Below are 19949 nucleotides of genomic sequence, written 5' to 3'. Positions count from 1 at the left end.
TATTTATATATATATATGCATGTTTGCATATTTATAGATAGATGGATAGGTACACACATGTATTTGAGCATATAGGCCTGAGCATATACACACACGTATACAGCATATAGGTCTGTATGCAGGTGCCTCCAGCCATACAGCCCAGAGCGAGCAGCTCCCCCAGGTACAGCAGCAGCACCGTAATTCCATGGCTTTCATGTCAGCCTTACTGAATGTAAGTCATTAAATGACTAAGAAGCAGCTGCAGCAGCGTGGGTGCAGGATCAGTGCCACCTTCCAGCTTCCAGCCAGGCCAGCCCTTACGTGCAGCCTCACTGCTGTGCATGGGGGCCATTGGCACGCACCTGCAAGGGATGGGGATTGTGTTTGTAGGGCTGTGTCACTGCACTGCTGGGTGCACCCATGAAAGGGTAGGTCTGGAGCAGTTGGAGCTCAGCAAGAAGGCCCATGACAGGGTGAATGCAGCATCCTTATATTTAAGGGGAGAGTTATAAGGGTCTAACATCAACATTTTCATCCTTGCACCCCCCCCCCCCAAAACAATTACAATCAAATTGCATACAAGCCACAATAAACCCCCCATGATTTTTCATTTGTGTGATTAACAAGAGGGTGTAAAGCAGGTACCTGGCATTTTAATTGCTGTATCTCAGGACAACACATTTACAAGGTATTTGTTATTTAGTTACGAGGCAGTCTCATGCTACCTAAGCTTTACAGGATTACGTGTCACAAGCCAGACCTTTACAGTTTTATGAGCAACAACTATGGGCAGCTCAGAAGTCCCCCTTCCCAACCAATCCTATGTTATAAAGTGCACCCCACATTAAAAGGCTTTGGTGTTAATACTGCTGTTACTGGATAAGGCAAACAGCCGATTGAATGCTGCAAACTACATCAGCATCATCCCCAGCCTGAAGCTTTACATCCTGCTCAGTCTTGCCATGAAGCTAGGGAGAGCTTCCTGCAGTATTAACAGAGGACTGGGAGAAGGGTTACCCAGCAGCACCCTTCGCATGACTGCTGGCACATCGAGTGACGATGGCTCCCGAGATGGAGCTGGCCACAGTTGTGCTCCAGTTTGAGCTTCCTTTCTTTCAGAAACCTTTTCTCTCGGTACAGCTCATCAGCTATATATAGACAGTGATGAAGATGTATTTGCTGGGAGACTGACGTCATTCTAAACCCCTCTCCTCATCACGTTTCATAATGGAAAGATGATGAATCAAGAACGTGAACTTTCAGACTCTCACTGCCCTCAGCCCAGCCACAGCTATAGTTAAAGAACTCCAGTAAAACATGGCCTGAAGAATGATGCTTTGGGTAAATGTAACTTGTTTAACAAACAGCACTGCTCTTTCACTGTGATGTACTGAAATGGACACTTAACAGAGGCTGCAGGTAAAATAACCCAGGTCAGAATGTAGAGTCTCAAAAAGCATCAGTATGAATAAGCTCCAAAGGCCACCTGAAGTGTAACCCGTGTGCTGAAGTAATTGTTAAACAAAATCAAGCTTACTGTCCAGTCTGTGATTGCCTTAACTCCCTATACTTTCTGCTATTTGTAGTAGTCAGCAGAACTAAATCACAACTGCAGACTGTGCATGCACGGGTTTATTTTCAGACTCCATCAAGACATCCTGCTCTACAGGATCCAATTTGCTAATGGCTTTTAAATACCATTAGATGTTTAACTTGATGTGCTACTGCCAACAAGTTTCCCTCAGTTCCTGCAACACTAGCAGTGGAAAATAACCAAGCCCAAGTTGCGAGATCCCACTCTTGGCTCCCTTCCACCGAGGTTAGTCCAAGTCCAGCTCCATTTGGTCCTCCCGAAGCAGCTTTCAAGCAGTGTGTTATCAAAAGCCCTCCTTTCCCCACCCTTTGGCTCCTCAGCAGCCGCATCTCCAGTGGCCACAAATGAGTTCGAACGCAAAGTGGCTCCAGTTCAGCAACAGCATTGCTACAGAGCAGCGTCTGCAAAACACAAGTGTCTCTTAGGTCACCGGGGGAAAACAAGGCCATTGAAATCAAGCACAGGAATAGCAAACAGCCATTACATGCTCTGGGAAGTCAGGTTAAAAAGCTTCTGTACAAGTATGTTAAGAGCCCTTAATTCAAGCCATCAACAGCGTGTTTCAAACTAGAAAAATACAATGATGTTATGTATCTATCACCTCCCTTACAAAGCATCTTACCACGGCTGGCAGCGTGAGATAACTAACACACACACCAGCCCCAAGGACATCCTTATTTATTTATGGGGATGATATGATTCTCCACAATCATACATTCTTCCCGCTAAGGTGCTATTACTCCAGTGCTGAGAACTGCACCATTTTGCCACCTCCTTTCCTCTACAGGATGTGGAAGGCCTCTTTCAACACTAATGAATCCCAGAAATGAGCCCATTTGAGCGCTGGTTGCTAGAATAATGTGCAGCTTTAAGTGCACGTAGCAAGGTGAAATGAACTTCTGTGGTGACAGGAAACATTTTTAGCTGTGAAGGAAAAAGTAATTACTACATCAGCACCCACAAGAGCGCAGAAAAAGCAGCCTTGAACAGGTTGAAGGAAATAAATGCACTTAACACTAATAGTACTAAAATAATAGAAATAATGGTATTAAATAGCTTTTAGCTTACTGCAGGATCCAGGGGTCAAAGCACACCCTACCACTTCCAGCCTCAGCTGCTATTTGTCCTGCACGTGGGGGGCAAAACAGAGACTGGAGTTCAAATGAGGTTGAGAGCCCAGCAGAGGCTGCCCAGGGAGGAGATGTCAACCGCAGCACCACTGTCTCAAAAAGGCTTCTCCGAAACTTGTGGAGAAAATCTCTCAAAAGAGCTCAAAGCAACACATCTTGGTTCCAGTGACAGGCTCAGCAGGATGAACAGTCATACCTGTAGACTCGTATGAGGGTTGATCAATACAGAACCAAGGACTCAGCTTATAGGATGTGTGTAGGCTTGCACGGCCTCTGAAGCTGCTTCCAAAGGGAAGGGACAAGTCAAGGCCACACCACTTGCCTCTTTTGTGTTAGATTTTTGTTACCCATTACACAACCAACACACGAGGCCTGACCATCCAGGGTTACCCCTCCTTTGCCCAGGGAACAATCCCACCCAGAACCATCTCCTGGTGCACAGGAGCCACAGGGAAGGGGCACCCAAACCCCAGGTTTGGAATGTGTTGCAGTCTGGCAGGTCCCTTCTTCAAGCTGCAAAACACGGGCATTGCTGACAAGTGTCAGGAGAGCCGAGCTGAAGAACTGCACTTTTACATAACAGCATCTCCTTCCCTCGCCCACCTGCACTGAGTCAGCACAGCAAGTTCTCCTCAGCTGTACTTCCCCATTCCTGCATCAGCAGAAGGTATCAGAGCTCCGTAGCCACCACAAGAGAACGCATCAAGAGACAGTTAAAAAAAGGGTTTGCCTCCTTATATTACCAGGTTTTCTGCAGTAGGACTTCTTTTTTATGCTGCTACTAACGCAACAGATAACACAGAAAATTACATCAGGTCTTCTCTGCCCTCTGACTCATGTTCCTAAATAACACTGGTTGACTCATTTCTCCTGACTTGGCTGGAATCTCAGTTTTCCCTCTTTTAACAAACAGAGGTGGCTTTCCCCGTTCCTTCGGCTTTTCCAAGCACAGATTCCGAACACTTCCACTATTCCCTATTGTAGGAAACAAAGACAACAACAAAGGGATTCTACCTGCAAAAGACAGTCCACCTACCTCACTGCCACGATTACAATGGGCAGAACCCACTCTGAACACACCTATCCTCCATCAGCGACATACTAACTGGACTCACTACATCCAGCCATGAAAAACATGGCCAACAGGCTTACTATGAATAATTAAAGCTATTTTCTTGCAAACTTATGTCTCATAATTAAAGCTACAACTGGTCTAAGATCACCTCGTGAGAAGCATCATTAGGTGTTGGAAAACATTAGCATGACTGTGATTAAATGAAGCCACAATGGGAACACGACACCAAGAGAGATATGCTATTTTATTTAAAATCAGACCACAGTAGATTACAGAAAGACTTCTTATGCAAACAAATCCACTGTATGTTTCACAACTTGCTCGGCATATAAAACTGCCCCTTTATGAATAGACTGTCCAGGATTACACAGAGGAACTGTTCCGGTGCAGGACGACTCTACCTCCTCCGAACTCGATGTTTGGGAAGTAGCTCTGTATTCAGGCTAACAGAACTGTTGATTTGAGCTCTGTAAGTCACTATTCCAGTTTGAGAGGGCAGAGAAGTCCCAAAAGAGGTCGAGACTGAGGTCATGGGAGTTGGGGCACTAAATGTAATGGTTACCCATGACTGGACTGTGCCCAGGGCTCTGCCTCCTGGCATCACATGAAAGCTTATATCCTAAATAGTCTCTCCATGGTCACAGGTACAAAGGTGACCTGTGTGGATCAGCTGTGCCACAACAACTGACTCTGCTTCCTCTAGGCGACAGCACTGAAGCGCAGCAACACTCATCCTTGAGTTAGCCCCCTTCAATGCTGATCATCAATCAAACAACTTAACCACATACAACCCAATTAGTCATAACTTACAAAACTGCATACAAAAGACTGGCAAAAGTAATGCCATCCAAAGAGAACATTTTCAACGCTACCAACACTCTACAGCCGTGTTACACGTCGTATTTAAAAGGTTCTTCTCTGCTCCAATTGCTTTGGGGAAGTATATGCTATTTGCAGCAGACATTAAAAATCCTCAAGACAACTTTATAATATATATATATATTTGGCAAGCATACTGAGCCACCCCCTCTCAAGTCTCAGCTTGCCTATGGCATTTTAATCTATCTTATAAACAGTGCAAATTAGTATGATTCTAACATCCTAGCCATAGCAGAATTTATTTATAAGCTATAACAGAACAGGAGAAGCTGTCGAAGGGCAACAGGTTGAAAGCACTGACACTTCTCTTGCCCGACTCCTTCAGGTTAGTGTTTTGTAGATAGGATTTTAACAGCTTTCCACAGTCATCCTTCTCCTTTATCCTTAAACATTACCAGCAGTCAAGTATTTCTTTACAGTTTGTGCGCACGTACACACACAATTAATGGCAAAACGTTTTCCATGAGCAGCTGGATTTCAGTTACGAGATTGCTATAACTGAAACATCACATTAGTTATATTATCTGTGTTCAAACTTACCCATCGGTGAAGGCAACTATTAAGCTTACAAATAGCAGATACAGCCTTTGTTTCTTCTGAAGTATAAGGGTGAGTTTTCTGTAAAACAAAGTGCTCTTGAAGAGCCCTTGAATTAGAGTTAAGCAATGGCCATTCAAAGGATAAAAATGCTATTATCCTAGTATTACAATCACAGGTAGTGATCCTAAGGCACATCAGCCACATGCATATGCAATAATGCATTGTTTTGCTTTCAGACAGAAAAATTGCATTAGCTTTGTCTGTATTTCGCTTGCACAAGAGTTTGTTTCTAGATAAAGTATCCCTGAAAGGTCACGTTATCACAAAAGGTACCAAAAAGAGAGAAAATTTAACAAGTAGTAAAAATATTTCTGGACTACTAATACCAATAAAGTTAGATACAGAAAATGCAGTGCAAATTCACAATACACTTATCTATCACCTCCATCACTTCTGAGGATGTTCAGCCCTCGGAAAAAAAGTTGGCACTTGATAAGTGTATAAAATATACCTGGTTGGTTTTATTAAGTGTTAGCAAAACTGATGTGAGAGTGGTTTAGTTGTTGTGTAGCAGGCTCAAAGTACAGGTTTCTGTACTCTGTCATCATCCTGGTAGCCCCCAGCTGCTTTAATTCTTGCTAGGACACAAATCATTTCTACAGCAGACTTACGTTAAGCATCCAGATACAACAGTTGCCATCCAAATACCAGCACTAATAGCACAGCAAAATTACTTTGAAACGAGTCATAATTAACCATGCTGATATGAAGCTTCAGTGAGAAAATAATACCAAGAAAAGCTATTACACTAGTTTTTTTAAAAAAAACACATCCTGTACCATCACTAGAATACAGAAAAAACACACTTTGCAAACAAATCCAATGCACGTTGCGTCACAAAATTCCCCATCTACGGAAGGTTTCCAGGCTTGCACTGGGGAATTGGTTCAGATGCCAGGAACGCTGACCAACCTTCTGCCCTTTGTGCTCAGAAGGCAAAACAAGCCAAATAACCATATTTTCAGAATAGAGAGTTTCCTGTTATGAGCTTCATTTCAGATTAGTATTTGCTAGCAACCGCCACACTCCAGAGGAAATGATTAAAGGACAATCAAGGGCCTTACGTAAAGGAAAAAGAAGAGATCTTCTATTTTGACTGATGCTGTTTGTAGGACAGACTGCCAAAAATGAAATGCATTCCAGAAGAATGGTATGAAAGTGGTTTAAAGTAATGCAGGGGCTATGACAGATTCTGGACTGATTGATAACAGACTTAGGGACACATTCTGTGCAAGCAACAAGTGTTAAGACCTGCCCCCCCCCAACGCTCGATTAAAACACCAGCACATGTCTGTACCTTGGGTTTCAAGAGTCACATTGAGAGTGAAATCTGAGCTCCCCTGAAAAGCTTCTTCCTCCAGTGGAGGAAGTCAAGAATAGATTATGTAAGATGCAGACAGCCACCATGGAGCTCAAAAAGCTTCTCTGTTCTGCCTGCTTGCAGAGAAACATTAACTGTGAATTCCAGATAGATGGGCATGCCAATGGCTGCAAAACTAGAGGAAATGGGTAAGTTAAAAATAGTTCTGCCAAACAAGAGATTGAGGGATAAAATGAAACTCTGGAGCTTCAAGTGGGCAATTACCCGATATGAAAACACAGTATTTGATTAAGAAATACCCTGCCTGGATTCCTGGAATCACATGATATCAAAAGCTAAGCACCTGTGTAAAAAAATCACTTCTGAATTCAAGGTGTGGAGAAGAAAAAAAATCAACATAAAAAAGAGAATCTTAATAGGCAAGGAATAAAAATGCCTGGTAAAGTTTCTATAAAACCCTAAACTGGCTCTACAACCAGTTTAGTTTAATTTCAAGAGACCAGGATATCAAGCTATTTAGAGGAGTGGGTACTTCTGTTATGAAAAGTCTCAGGTAACAACTGAAATGTAGAAATGAAACTCTTGTAACTTGTACTGCCTAAAACCCATGCAACGTTTTCTGACAAGAGTTTCAGCTCAGCGAGCTCTGAAAACGTGTACCTGGCCACAAATGCCACTGCCTGGGCACACTGCAAAGGAAGCTGATGCGGTCCACTGCAACTCTTTGCCCAGTATTCAGATGTGGTTGTTACTATCCAGACACCAGCACTGATCAATAATTCTTTAGAGAGACAAACAGCTCCCAGTGTGCAGCACACACATCCAGCTGCGATGGGAATACATGAGAAGGGGATGCTGATTTCCCATCTCTAAAGAATTCAGAGCGTGATTCCATTTGTAACGTCAGGAAATCCACCGTGCAGCCTTTCACTATTTGATGGATTTACAAACTTCACACCCTTTCACCTTCCCAGACAAACCTCGGTGTCAAACTGCTCTTTAAAAACAGAAATAATCACATTTACCAAACGCAATTGCAAACCTCTGCGCCACAGCTCAGATCTTGTACTCCATTGTGCAAAGAACAGAGGTTTTTCCATTGCTTACACGAAGTCTCTGATGGGGAGAAAAAGGAAATATAAGCACCAATACATAAGTTAGGCGCACCAAAATATTCACTGGAGGATAAAGCCAGGATGTGGTGGAAGGCGAGGTGGTCTTTGGGGAAGAGCTGGAGGATATTGTGGTACAAACTGAGACGGATATCCCGGCTGTGGCATTTGACTTGCAGACTGAACTCCTGGTCGAGGTGGGAGAGGAGGATACGGAGCACCTGGATAAGAAAGAGCTGGTCCTGAACTCATGGCTGCAGTAAACGGAGTAGGAAAGCGTCCTGCTGGGACTGAAGAAGGTGGAGGGGGTGGTATTCGTCGGGGCACGACTGAAGGAGTGTTTGCATCCGAAGGGTAGGAATCTTGAGGTGCTGGTGTTGTCTCGGGTGCTCTGGGCTGAGCCTGCGGCTGAACCTGCGGAAGTCTCTGTCCCTTGAGCACCATTTCTTGGAGCTTCTCGATTTTTACACGTCGCAGGTGAGCCAGTTTACGCTTGCTCTGGTACTCATCAATGAAGGAATCCAGCGGTATTTCACCATCAAGAAACTTTTCTGCCATATTCTGTCAAACATGGAACAAGTACCTTAGAAAATGGCATACCGCAAAGGAATCCAAATGGTTTATATATCCTAAAAATAGCCTGTGATTTTCTAGCTTGCATATGGAAGATGACTGGCATACTAAAAATTCTGAGCAGCATTCTGAGTTACTTATTACTCAGAAGCACTGGGAGTTAAATATAATTTCTGCTTAAATTTATACTGAAGCAACAGCAGCAAGAACATCTGAATCTAGTTCTGAACATTCCCCTTATTATCAGAGGTGGGAACAGACCAAATTCAACAGCTTTCCAGACTGTCAGCTAAGCTGAGTTACAGCCCAGTACTGCTCGCAGTGCCAACAGAAACACTGAGAACTCTGCAAGACTCAGTACAGAGAAGCAGATTATTGCTAAGCCAGGCTTCATACTTGTGGCTTTGGGTAAATGATGTTTAACTATTAAGACATGGGACCATACCTACAGTCACAAAGTTCAACTTGCCCTGGGAATGTCTTTTTGTGGTCACAACTCAAGGCCAGTAAGCAGATTTTCTCCCCTGATACGGGTATAGAAAATGTCCTACAGGCAAATCAGCAAACAAAACCAAACACTTCCATTAGTCTAAAACAGACCATTCTTCAAGCGCTTGTATCGCAGCAAGTGGTGACCACTGGCCCTAGACAGATATGTTGAAATCCTAATGGAATGTTTCACCAGAAATGTTGGAGAAAAAAAACAATGCAGGCACTGCTTTTCATTAGGTTACTGATATTTCTAATGGATTAACATATACACCAGGCAAACACCGTTGAAGAAAATATTCCATACTGATACACTACGAATTTGAAGGCAATGCCAAGGAACTAGGACAGTTTGGCTTTCTTTTCTGAAAAGGAACATTTTCTCTCTTAAAGAGTAAAAAATCAGTTGGATAAAAAGTCTTGCTGAAACCAAATGGCTTTTCACTGAAGTTCAAAGCACACATCAGAACATGTTATTTAAAAGACCCTTTTTGTCTATTACATGTCCAACACTTCACTGCAGCTTTGTACATTGGAAGTCTTCAGTAATGCGTGTAAGTGGCAGAATTGAAGTGTACTGTCATTACCTCTGTGTCTTCCTCAATCTTAGCCCCCTCTGTCTGAAGCAGCGCTAGCAGTGTCTCCAGTGAAGCATTACTGGATTGTCTGTCTGTAATGGCACAAAAAGAACAGTAATGTCAGCTGGCTCTAAGGGACTTTGAAGCTGTACAGCCTCAGTAAGCACACAAATTTCTAAGGCATTTATGTACAACAAGCATTGTTCAAGACAGGATGCTCTACAGTAAGAAAATAGATTAAGTAGTTCAGAAATACTGTCAGAATGCTAAAAGCTGAAATGTAATTACAATGATGCAATATCAAAAGGCAAAGCACCTGAGCAAGTGCAGTATCAGATGTATGACACTCAGTGATTCAGTTTGAAATGAGAAAGTTAAATGCAACATTCTGTTTGATTTATGCTTAGTCACTGAAAATTCAGATTGTTTTGCTTTTTAGCAAGGTGAATGAATTTTATCCTAGAGAAGAGTAGGTCAACAACAGACAGGTAACCACACAGAAAGAATCCACAGTACCTGTTACTAGATGTAACAGACACTTAATAAATCATTAGAAGCATGGTCTATTGCATGACATGATCTATTTCAAAACGACACAAGAATGACATTACCCTGATTCACACAGCTAAAAATGAGACACCAACCACCAAACAAAACCATGCAACATATTTACATTCACTTAGAAAACAGCAAATCAGAGCTGTCACCAGAAAACTTTACCTAGTTTTGTTTTCTTTATCTGGTATGCTTCAAAAAGAACTTGCAGCTCCCGATATTTTTCAGTCAAGTTTGATTTCAAAGACTCCAACTTTGGCTGGTACAACAGATTGCCTTCTGCCAGACTGCGGTTGCTGGCAAGAGTCATGTCCTTGCTGTGTTGAACATTTTGGGCCTGGAAATGTAAAAAATAGCGCATGAAATGACAGTGAAAATATTAAGAAAGACTAATGGTTACTCAGATAACGTGGCAATATCAAAACTGATAAAGAAACTACTAAATTAAGCTCTCTGTAAAAATTCATACCATGGCATTGGACCTGCAACGATACTTTTGGGTTTTATGAACAGCGGGAATGTCTACTGTTTGGTGGGTACAGTCAGCTTCAGCTGTTCCACTCTTTCCCTTGACTTCTTTTTTCTGGTACACAAAATCCATTCTCACAAACTGTATTTTCTTGCTCTACTAATACACTACTTTGCTAGCGTATCTAGAAGGAATGAGAAGGTCTACGCTGCAAACAGCATGTTGAAATCATCTAAAATGACAATGGACTGCTGAAGCTCATGGAGGAAAGACTTTCAGAGGAACTGCACTGTGAAGAAGGATCTCTTCTTTCAACTCTGAGCACCTGTAAATGAACCGCTTTCTGAACAGGAATTAATACTGACCTGAAGTCACTTTCCTGCACATCTATCTCCATGTGCAGCAGAGAGCTCATTAAACAGTTTTCTTCTCCAAGCTGGAAATAGTAATCACTTAAGAGAGTTTGTGCTGTGGACAAGGACTCCTTAGAACCCTTCTCCTTGGAGCAGGGTAGAGGTGCCCATGAACGCTCTGCAGGCAGAGCTGCTTTTGACCGACCAGAACAGAAACTGCATTCCTGCTGCACTGAACTGTCTGTAAGAGGCAGGTTTTGATGCCACAGCAGCGTTACTGTGGGGAAACGAGTCTGGGCACTCATTTAGACACTTGTGCTAAGTGGCAGCTTATGTCACCAGAACTTCTGCTAATTCTTGGCACGGACTTACGTGAAGTCTGACCATTGGCTGTCACAGTCCTGAGAGATCAGACTTCTGCATTCACGCCCTGCTACCTGAAGGCGCTCTGTAGGAAGTTTTCTTCATTGTTTAACATAGATGCTGCTTCATCCCCTCCTCACACACCACTCTTACTATTCCTCCATGATGAATGTTAACAGATAAAGCAACAGTTGTTCTAATAAGCCCCTTTGAATCCCAGCAGATGCAGTAAGACTACAGAAGAATGTCATCCCTTATCTTACTAAAACGCAAACCACAAGGACCGCATTATTACTGTACCTTGTCCAGAATATTCTTCCCCAGCTATGTTAAATCAATCCTGGATTGGTACCAAAAGCTTGATTTTCAGCTTAATCATTCTGCTTGACATATCCTAGCCCAAAGACATTATTCCTAAGGAATAAATGACAACTCTCACAAAACCAAGATTCAGCAAGATTCCGGGTTTGTTCATACACACATGCACACAATTTTATCAAGACAGCCTTTATGAGCTTTGGGAAAGCTGAATGTTTAGGGAAGCCCGTCCTAGATGTCACATCAGATTCACTAAAATATACAGACATCAAAAGAATAAAACCCAAACACAACCACAAAACACCAAAAGCCAGGGGATCCGATTTCAGATTTTCAGTGTGAATCAGTAAGTGGGGTAGTTTTCCCATGGCACAACAGACTGATTCTATTAGGCTGCCTTCAAAATCAATGAAACTCTTGGTATGCTTTTCATGACCTCCTACACTAACATGCCACTTCTAGCACACATCATCCCTGGTTAGCCCTAACAGATCTTACTTATGGACAGTGGTAGTTCAGTGCAAACACAAAGAGTACAGTGCTTTCTTCCTTTCACATGCATGGGTGGGTATACAAGAGCCACACCTCAGAAACAGGAAAAGAGGAAACCCAAATGAGCTATTTAAAAGCACCACAAAAGGACAGAATTCAGGTGGTTTTGGCAGCCTGAGCACAGAACTGGGTGCTCAGGTAAAAACATTTCCCAGGCATAGCAACCATGTCTTTGAAAGCTACCACCTCCTTTCAAAGTATTTACACTGCTAAATTCAAAACTGGCTCAATGTTCAACACATCTTTGTCCCCAGATACTGCTCTTAAAATACCAGAGTTTTACTTCCACCCTGTTTCTGCTAAATCATTTAAAAAACTATCAAGGATAATTCCGACTCCTAAATTCTACATCAATCAAAATAGAATTCTATTCCGAATCGTGCAAATCGGAGGAGCTGTACTTGTGATGCTGTTTTGTCTCCTTGAGATTCTCACATCAAGCCTAAACAAGCTTCCAGCTCTATGCTTGTGTTCAACTTGAATCCTTTCCAAGAATAAAAAGAAAATCCACCCTTCTCACTTTCAAATCCAATGCAAAATCATTTAAATTAAACTGGTTGCTTCCATTTGTATCTTCTCATATGATGCAATGGTGTTAAGACTGTTGCTTCCAGAAAGCCCCCTATTTTATATTTCTTTGTCTAACAGTGATGAAGGGAACTAAAATACACGATTTAACAGCTTAACTACTGGCACCCAGCTCCTTCCAAATCACCTGCCATCACCACAAGCTTCCTTAACCGGCTGTCTTCTGAACTGCCAGCTAAAGAAGACTGCGTGCAAAAAGGTTCATGCTTTCTGGTGCCTCTCCTCTTTCACCATTTTAATGAGCAAACTACTTCCTTCAAGCGACTTCAGTTTGATTTGGTGATTGTATTTTCACTGCTTGTAAGGCTCATACTTTCATTTCAAAGCAGTTGCACAGTCACTCCGGGAAGACCAGTTTTATGAGTGAACTTTGATCCTTCTGCAGGATGAAGAACATGTATATTCCCTCTAGAGAGGAAAAAAAAGCCAGTGAACACCAGCCTGGAAAGCCTGGAAGAGCACAAACCCCTGCAAAAGGAACCTTTTACTGAAATCATACATTAGGAAGAGGAGAGGGAAGAACTCCAGATCAACAGAAAAAGAGAAAAAGCTTCCTTAAGTTAGATGAGGCTTTTGCAGTGTTTTAAAACATTGCTTCTAGATAATTCGCCTGCCTCAAGTACCATCACGTCTCTCAACAGGACTAAGGCACTGAGGAGGAAGCAAATGCCTAACTTTCTACACATGATTTTTTGAATACTTTCAAGTCATTTCACATTTGTAAAGATGAATAAACATCAGTATACGATGTACTCTGACTTGTACAAATAAGACAAAAATCAGTATTAGAACCTACCTGTATCTAAAGCTGAGTGACACCCTGTCTGTCCGTAGCACCTGATACCCAGCAATTACAGACTAGTGTAAACCTAAGTGAAAGTCTTGAAAATACTTGTTTAACAACTGAAAAAAGGTGTTCATAATCACACTTGAAGTTACAGTGCTTAAAATTACACAAGACTCAGTGATTCAGCTTTCTCCATATTACAGCACTTCTAAGGGCATGTTTTTTCTAAGCTGAAGAAGCAGCACGACTGACATTTAATGATCAATTCAAGTGTCTTCACTTCCAGTATTAGCCTGTGTGAGGCTTCTTTTAAAAATAGACACTCGAAGAGATGAGCAACTTCAGCTGAATCTTACCCAAAACCATGAGAACCAGCTTCTCAAATGAAACCTCAGGAGCTGGGGAAAACCCATCCACCTGTGCAGTGCCTTTAAATGCTTCATGTCACTGAAATTAAGGGAGAAGTCTCTGGAATGAGCGAATTTATTTCACAACAGGTAGAACAGATATAACCTCAAAGCAACACAACTCAAATACAGGCACAGTTCTACAAACCAGAACAATCTCTGGCACTGACGTATGTCTGTGTAATAAATTTTTGGGCAGCTGTTCCACTGCATTTGGAAGTCAATTCAGGGAATCAGAAAAGCAAACACTGAAGTTTGCCTGAAAAGCACTTTCAACACTGACTTATTTAAACCAAAATGAGAAAGAAAACACTCCAAAGAGTTGCAAAATCATCCAAGGGTCAAAGATACCGCATGACCGGTCTATTAAGATTATCAATGCAGCACAAAGCATGCCTTCAGCATCCATTCACAGCTCTCCACAAGCCCAAGACAATAGCCAAGCAAGGCATAAATCCAACAGAAGTTATTTTGTTGTCAGATGTGCAGTGCGACAACATTGTGTTATTAGCAGGGAGCTGGTACTGTATCAGATGTTCACCTGCCTACTGGAAGTGCCATGAAAAATGGAGTTCTTAAGAGACAAAAGCAAACAGTATGAGATTCTAGGAGAACTCCTAACGAAACTACCGAGGTCACGAGCACTTCAACAGGCAGGAAACATTAATCTGAGATGAGAAATACCAGTCAGAATCATGAGACATGAGGCAGGGCAACACTGAAAAGAATACGCTTTTCCTTTAACTGCTAAGCTCTCATGGTGAATTCCGAATGGCACAAATGGAGCAATAGCACTGAGCTGCTTATAACAGGATTTTAATGGCAGAAGGACTGCTCACCACTGAGCAGACCACTCAAACCAAATTATGCACACTGCAAGAAAATGAAGCCATGGACACACAGTGGTTAGTAGGCAAAAAAAAAGGGGTTCTGCAGCACTTCAAGGCTTAAGATGCTTAAAAAGTGGGTTTCTTTAACAGAAATAATTTGAATAATTCTACTCAAGGGTTTATTTAATAAGCACTTCCAAGAACAGGCAGCGGCAAGTGCTTTGGGAATTGAGATTCTACTGCTTTCATCAACTGTATCTCTGTTTCATTCCACTTTTACAAAAGGAAGAAAAACGATGGATAAAATTAAAAGAGCTTAGCAACATCTTACTGTTTAACAGTTACTCCAAAATAATGGCTTGCAGAAAGAGTTATCTGTGCCAAATGTCCCCAAGTAGCGTCACTCCCGTTCATCCATAAGCGTGTTCTCAGAACTGCCTCCAGAGATGCAGCCTGAGCAAGCAAAATCCCAACTACCCACAAAGTCCATCAAGTGCTGCTATAATTATAAGCTTGCTTTGGCAAGCACCATGGCAAGTAGTCTCTCCCTAGTTTCAAGAAAAAGTCTTTTAAGGAGCTATAAAAACAGCTTTGTGTGGCACCGTTTTAACTGCTTTATACACAGCATAAATCCACATTAGTTTTAGGTTTCTCCGGTCTTGCTCTAGCCTTTATCATGCTCACATTTTCTCTTCCACTTACACATATTTGTAAACCAGGAATGAATTATGCAGTCACACTGGGGAAGTATAAGGATGCACGTTTGGAGTGTCAAATTTACCCCTGAAACAGGAGCTGACAGGTGCATAGTAGGAGAATAAAGACTTCTTTTACACAAGATTTAAGTGTGCTTCTCGTCAAGTGCTGGTATACGGTAACACATCCTCTAACAACATCTGTTTAGTAATAAATATTAATACATATTCCAAAGTCATTAGATTTGCTAAATTTAGATCTGCTGATTATATAAGTACTAGCTTTAAAAATGCCTAATAAAGGTCAAAGGGTAAGTTTCAATTCCTAGATGTTTACTGCAGAGGAAAGAGACACCCAGAACTGCAATTTGCACTCATGAGGCACAGGCAGGTCACTCATTCCATACTTAGCTGGAACAGAAAAATCTATGGTTGCCACCAAGTCTAATTCCTAACTTTGTAACTAAATTTCATGTTTGGCAAACAAGAACATGACCACTTGCACAATGTGGTTTTTAGGGCAGGAGTGGGAATCCCAAGAAATCTGGGCATGAATTCACATACTTTTAACTTGGGCTTTCTGCACTGCCCGATCTTTTCAATCGGCTTTTGAGAAAAGGACTATGCTCAAAAGCCCTGTTTGTGCTTTCCAGTGTGCTCTGAAATCCTGGAGTGAGAGGAAGGCAATACAATTCTGACTTCTTGATTTCCTATAATTAAGGTCTTGAAGAGCAAACACTTCTTGGCAGTAGAACCTTAGCGGTCAGTAACATGTCACACTGTTACTAAAGTGATGTTCCAGTAGATAAAAGGAAAACACATCACCACCAGTGTCAGGTCACAAAGCCTCCCATTTATGCTGTTACACCAAAAATCACTTTTACGAAGAACAAACTTTTATTTCATGAAGATGAAATAAAATCTAAGATCTGTAGATGTGCTGCAGAGATTAACCTCAAAGGATTATTAAAGAAAAACCCAACCCTCCTCGATTTTAAAAGACTAGGAGTACCAGACAACTGGCTTCCTTCCTCTTCTTACCAGACAAGATGTTCGTTGTTCAAGCCCACAGGCTTCAAAAACAACCTTCCAGCCAGAAAAAGCAGCAGCTTAGCTCTTTGCTGCCACGTTTTTACACACCTGGGGATGCAGTGTGAAGGACGCGGTATATGCACACTACCCCTGTGGAACACGAATGTGCACGCGAGCTCACGCACACAGACACATACACACACCCCTGCAGTGACACACAGAAATCCTGCTCAGATGCCGCACAGGAATACATTCCCTTGAAGGTTGGAAGTGCCTATTTTTAGCTATTAGCAAGAAAGCCAAGTGGTTTTCCAAACCCTTCTCTTTGTGAACAGAACACTGGGGTTTGAGCTGGATTTCCCTTGCGACGAGGAGAACAAAGGTTTTTTCAGCCATGGAGTAATCAGCTTTAGCCAACTTTGTCACTGAAAATACAAGTGACCTCAGAGAAGTAACTCAGGAATCATGATTTATATCGGCACGCCACAATACAATTACTAATTTAAGGACTTTGGAATAACTCTACAACCTAGATACATGTGGACTGACAACCAAACACCTACACAAGTAGCAGTGAAGTCACCACAGCTCCTTCTTAATGCTCAGGATTTCCCTCTCTCCCTCTTCCTGCCACATGCTCCACAATGAAAACTCAGGACCCAGCAGCACAAACTCAAGCAAGGAACAGTTCAGTGAAGGCGAAACCAGAATGAGGAAGAAGTATTCAAGTATGGCCAATTCCTTCCAAGGTGGGTAAATGCATTTCTAGTTGGACAGACTCTAGTAAAAACCTCCGTGCACAATAAAAGAGGATTATACCAGACAGTAGCACAGCCATATTTCCACACAGCTTGAATACCTTCAAACCTAGCCACACTTTCCAAGCACCACAAAATATTCCCTCAGGCCCAGAGAAGTTTACTCCACAATTTAAAAGCCTTCTGTTGCCAACTGAAGAGGAAAACCAGAGGGTCAAATTGAGAATATGGTCGAGTTCTGCAGTGAAAGAGAACCTTTTCTACTAAGGTCATGAGGTTTTCTGTCACTTCTGACCCACAATCTTAAGTGTGTATTGACAAATAAATAACAGAAGAGCCCATTGAGCCAGACCTGCTCATGCACTTTGTCAGAGGTCACATGGAAAAGAGCAATACTGCACCCATTTATATCTTTACAAAGTTAAGACCATTCTAATCTACTGGCTTTCCTTACTCAGTTTTTAACAGAAGGGTACTCTTGCCCTGCAGCAAACCACAGTGCTTCTAAGATCTCTGTGTGTTCCATTTATTACAGCAGCATCTGCTTCTTCAGCAGTTTAAGTTCCTAAAATACAAGCTCAAATGGAAAGCTACGATGCCTGCCCCCTCTTTTAAATCTATTGCCATAAAGTTCAAGACACAAACTGCTGCCCAATGCAGCAAGTAAATGCCATAAGGACACCTTATTACCTTGGCCTTCAGTGGGCCTCTGCATCTGTAATACTTTGACAATATGGTTTGAGGTGACACAGAACAGTTCCCTTGGAAGTACCAAAAGGGCAGGCATCTGAGAGAGAAAGCAATTATAATTGATTTTACTTAATAAACTAATCTTTCTCAAGAATATAGTGCCACTTTTCCTTTCTTTTCTTAGCGTTTTTGTCCTTTAGTTTGAACCCAAACCCAGCCCAATAATACAAGACCCAGAGGAGTTCAGCACATTTCTTTCCTTAAAAGTTTTCACCTAAATAGTTTCATCTTATTTGCTGTTAGCTGACTACAGTCTTTCAGCTACATCTGTGGCCATACAACCTTCAATAGCCTTGTATCACAACTGTTAACACGGTGCCCAGTAAAAGATAACCACAGCAGCAGGAAGAAAACGGGCTTCTGTTTCAGTAACCATAGCTCCAAAAGCACGGCTTGGAGTCCGATACACTGACAAAGGCATTTCAAACGGGCAAAACAAGCACCCAGAAAGCCTGAGAGCCCTCGCTGCGCCCAGCATACCAACTCGGGCACACAGACATCTCTTTCATATTGTTCTGAATTAAAGTTGCGCCGAGATGGAGCCCGCAAGCAGGACCGACTTCACCCTGACAAAATCCTCCCTCATGGCCAAGGCACAGAACAAGGGCTGCATTAACGGAAAAACTGATCCCACCTCCGGCCCGTCACTGTCTCCTAATTTAGCCCAAACCGAGCGCTTTCGGCTCGGCGAGCCCTCGGCCCTCCCCTGGCACCCGGCCTCCGGGACAAGTGCCCAGGCACGGACCCCCCCCTCCATCACCGAGGGCCAGCAAACAAAAGGCCGGGAGGGAAGGGGGGGGCAGAGGGGCAGGCAGCGCCTCCCGCAGCACAGGGGCTCCGTATTCACCGGCCGCTCCATGGCGGACCCGCGACCGTCAAGCGGCTCAAGCAGGGCCCGAGTGGGGGGAGTCACCTGAGCCGGGGGGAAGCGTGGGGGGAGGCGGGTCATGAACACCCCACAACCCGCAGCGGCCATGGACCACGGGACAGCGAGCCCCGCGGGCACGGCGGGCTGAGGCGGGGACCGGCCCGAGGGGAGGCCGCAGCCGCGGACACGGGGACACGCGGAGCGCCCCTCACCTCCTCCATCTCGCGGGCCATGTCCTGTAGCTGCTCCTCGTCGTCCAGCAGCGCGCTGAGCTCCTGCAGGCTCAGCGCCTCCAGGCGCCGCACGTCCAGCGCCATCCCGGCCCCGCCGCCCCCGGCCCCGGCCCCGGCCCCGCCGCCACCGCCGCCAACCGGAAGTGCCGCCGCGGTGTCGCCCCTGCCCCGGGTGGGCACCGCCCTCGGCGCCCCCTGCTGGGAGGGCGGGGCGGCAGCGTGCGGGGCGGGGCGTACCAAAGGGGCTGGGAGGAGGTGGTGGAGGACGGTACCAAAGGGCGGTAGGGGGAGGGGGGGAGCGTGCGGAGAGGCGGAGGGTGACCGGGGTAACAGGGCTGAATACCTGGTTTCGGTTAAAAACAGCCCAAAATCACATCCCGCCAAGCTTTGGTGCTGGGTCTTTTTGTCCATCGTAAGCTCTTTCTTCTTCAAGAGCAAAGGGCAAGAAATGATCTTTCCACCGATGTGTTTTATGGTGAATTCAGAGAGTTTAGTCATGTAGCAAACGCTCTGCATCAATTAAAACATCATAGCCATACCAATTAAAACATCATAGCTGCATTCTGTTCTCCTGATTTGTATCTGTTAAGTCACCAGCACTGTACTAGGCACTCTGTGGTAACCCTTCGGAGCAGTAGTTTCCTGGTTACTACTGATGTTAGCACAGGTGATAAGGACAATTATGCCTAAACCAATTAATTGTGTTAACATAACCTAAGTGGTATGCATCTCTAGGTATGCACTGCCTTCCTGGTCTGCTTTGTACCTAAGGGATCATGGGTGCGCTTGTTTCCATGTGTGTGGCACCAGGGAGGACCAGTGGCTCATGAGCCAAAGGAGCAGGGTAGGGAATGGCCGCATGGTTGTTGTCCTTTGTAGCTGATGTTTTTTATCTCAGTGGGGAAAAAAATCAATGCAGTTGAACTGAATCCACCTCTGATGCAAGGCTATTAAACTGTGGTGATGTTAGTCACATCCAAGAAGTGACCCAGTACTTCCTCCCAGAGCTGAATGAAGATATGACCGCTCTAGCTTCAGTCTTTTGCCCTATAACTAAA

General features: G+C 43.5%; 1 protein-coding gene across 1 annotated transcript; it reads right to left on the bottom strand.

Annotated features, from left to right (window-relative positions):
• Window positions 1-4006: 4006 nt before the first annotated feature.
• On the bottom strand, window positions 4007-19011 carry VPS37B (VPS37B subunit of ESCRT-I). Its single transcript, XM_062625877.1, has 4 exons — window positions 18871-19011; window positions 10054-10225; window positions 9343-9425; window positions 4007-8254 (listed from the first exon to the last, which is right to left on the bottom strand). The coding sequence occupies exons 1-4, from the start codon at window positions 18973-18975 to the stop codon at window positions 7757-7759; spliced, it is 858 nt and encodes a 285-aa protein (XP_062481861.1). The 5' UTR covers window positions 18976-19011; the 3' UTR covers window positions 4007-7756.
• Between the last annotated feature and the right edge of the window lie 938 nt (window positions 19012-19949).

The sequence above is a fragment of the Pezoporus occidentalis genome, unplaced genomic scaffold, assembly GCF_034315485.1.
Source record: "Pezoporus occidentalis ecotype Australia unplaced genomic scaffold, CSIRO_AGI_Poc_V1 ctg284, whole genome shotgun sequence".
NCBI lineage: Eukaryota > Metazoa > Chordata > Aves > Psittaciformes > Psittacidae > Pezoporus > Pezoporus occidentalis.
The sequence above is the reverse complement of the archived record's forward strand: the minus strand, read 5'-3'. Positions and strand labels throughout refer to the sequence as shown.

Excerpts from the sequence above, each read along its gene's own strand:
- VPS37B (XM_062625877.1), bottom strand. The coding sequence starts at position 18,975 with ATGGCGCTGGACGTGCGGCGCCTGGAGGCGCTGAGCCTGCAGGAGCTC. Across the intron at positions 10,226-18,870 it reads TGGCCCGCGAGATGGAGGAG|GCCCAAAATGTTCAACACAG; the intron begins GTGAGGGGCGCT and ends TTACATTTCCAG. Across the intron at positions 9,426-10,053 it reads GATAAAGAAAACAAAACTAG|ACAGACAATCCAGTAATGCT; the intron begins GTAAAGTTTTCT and ends GTGCCATTACAG.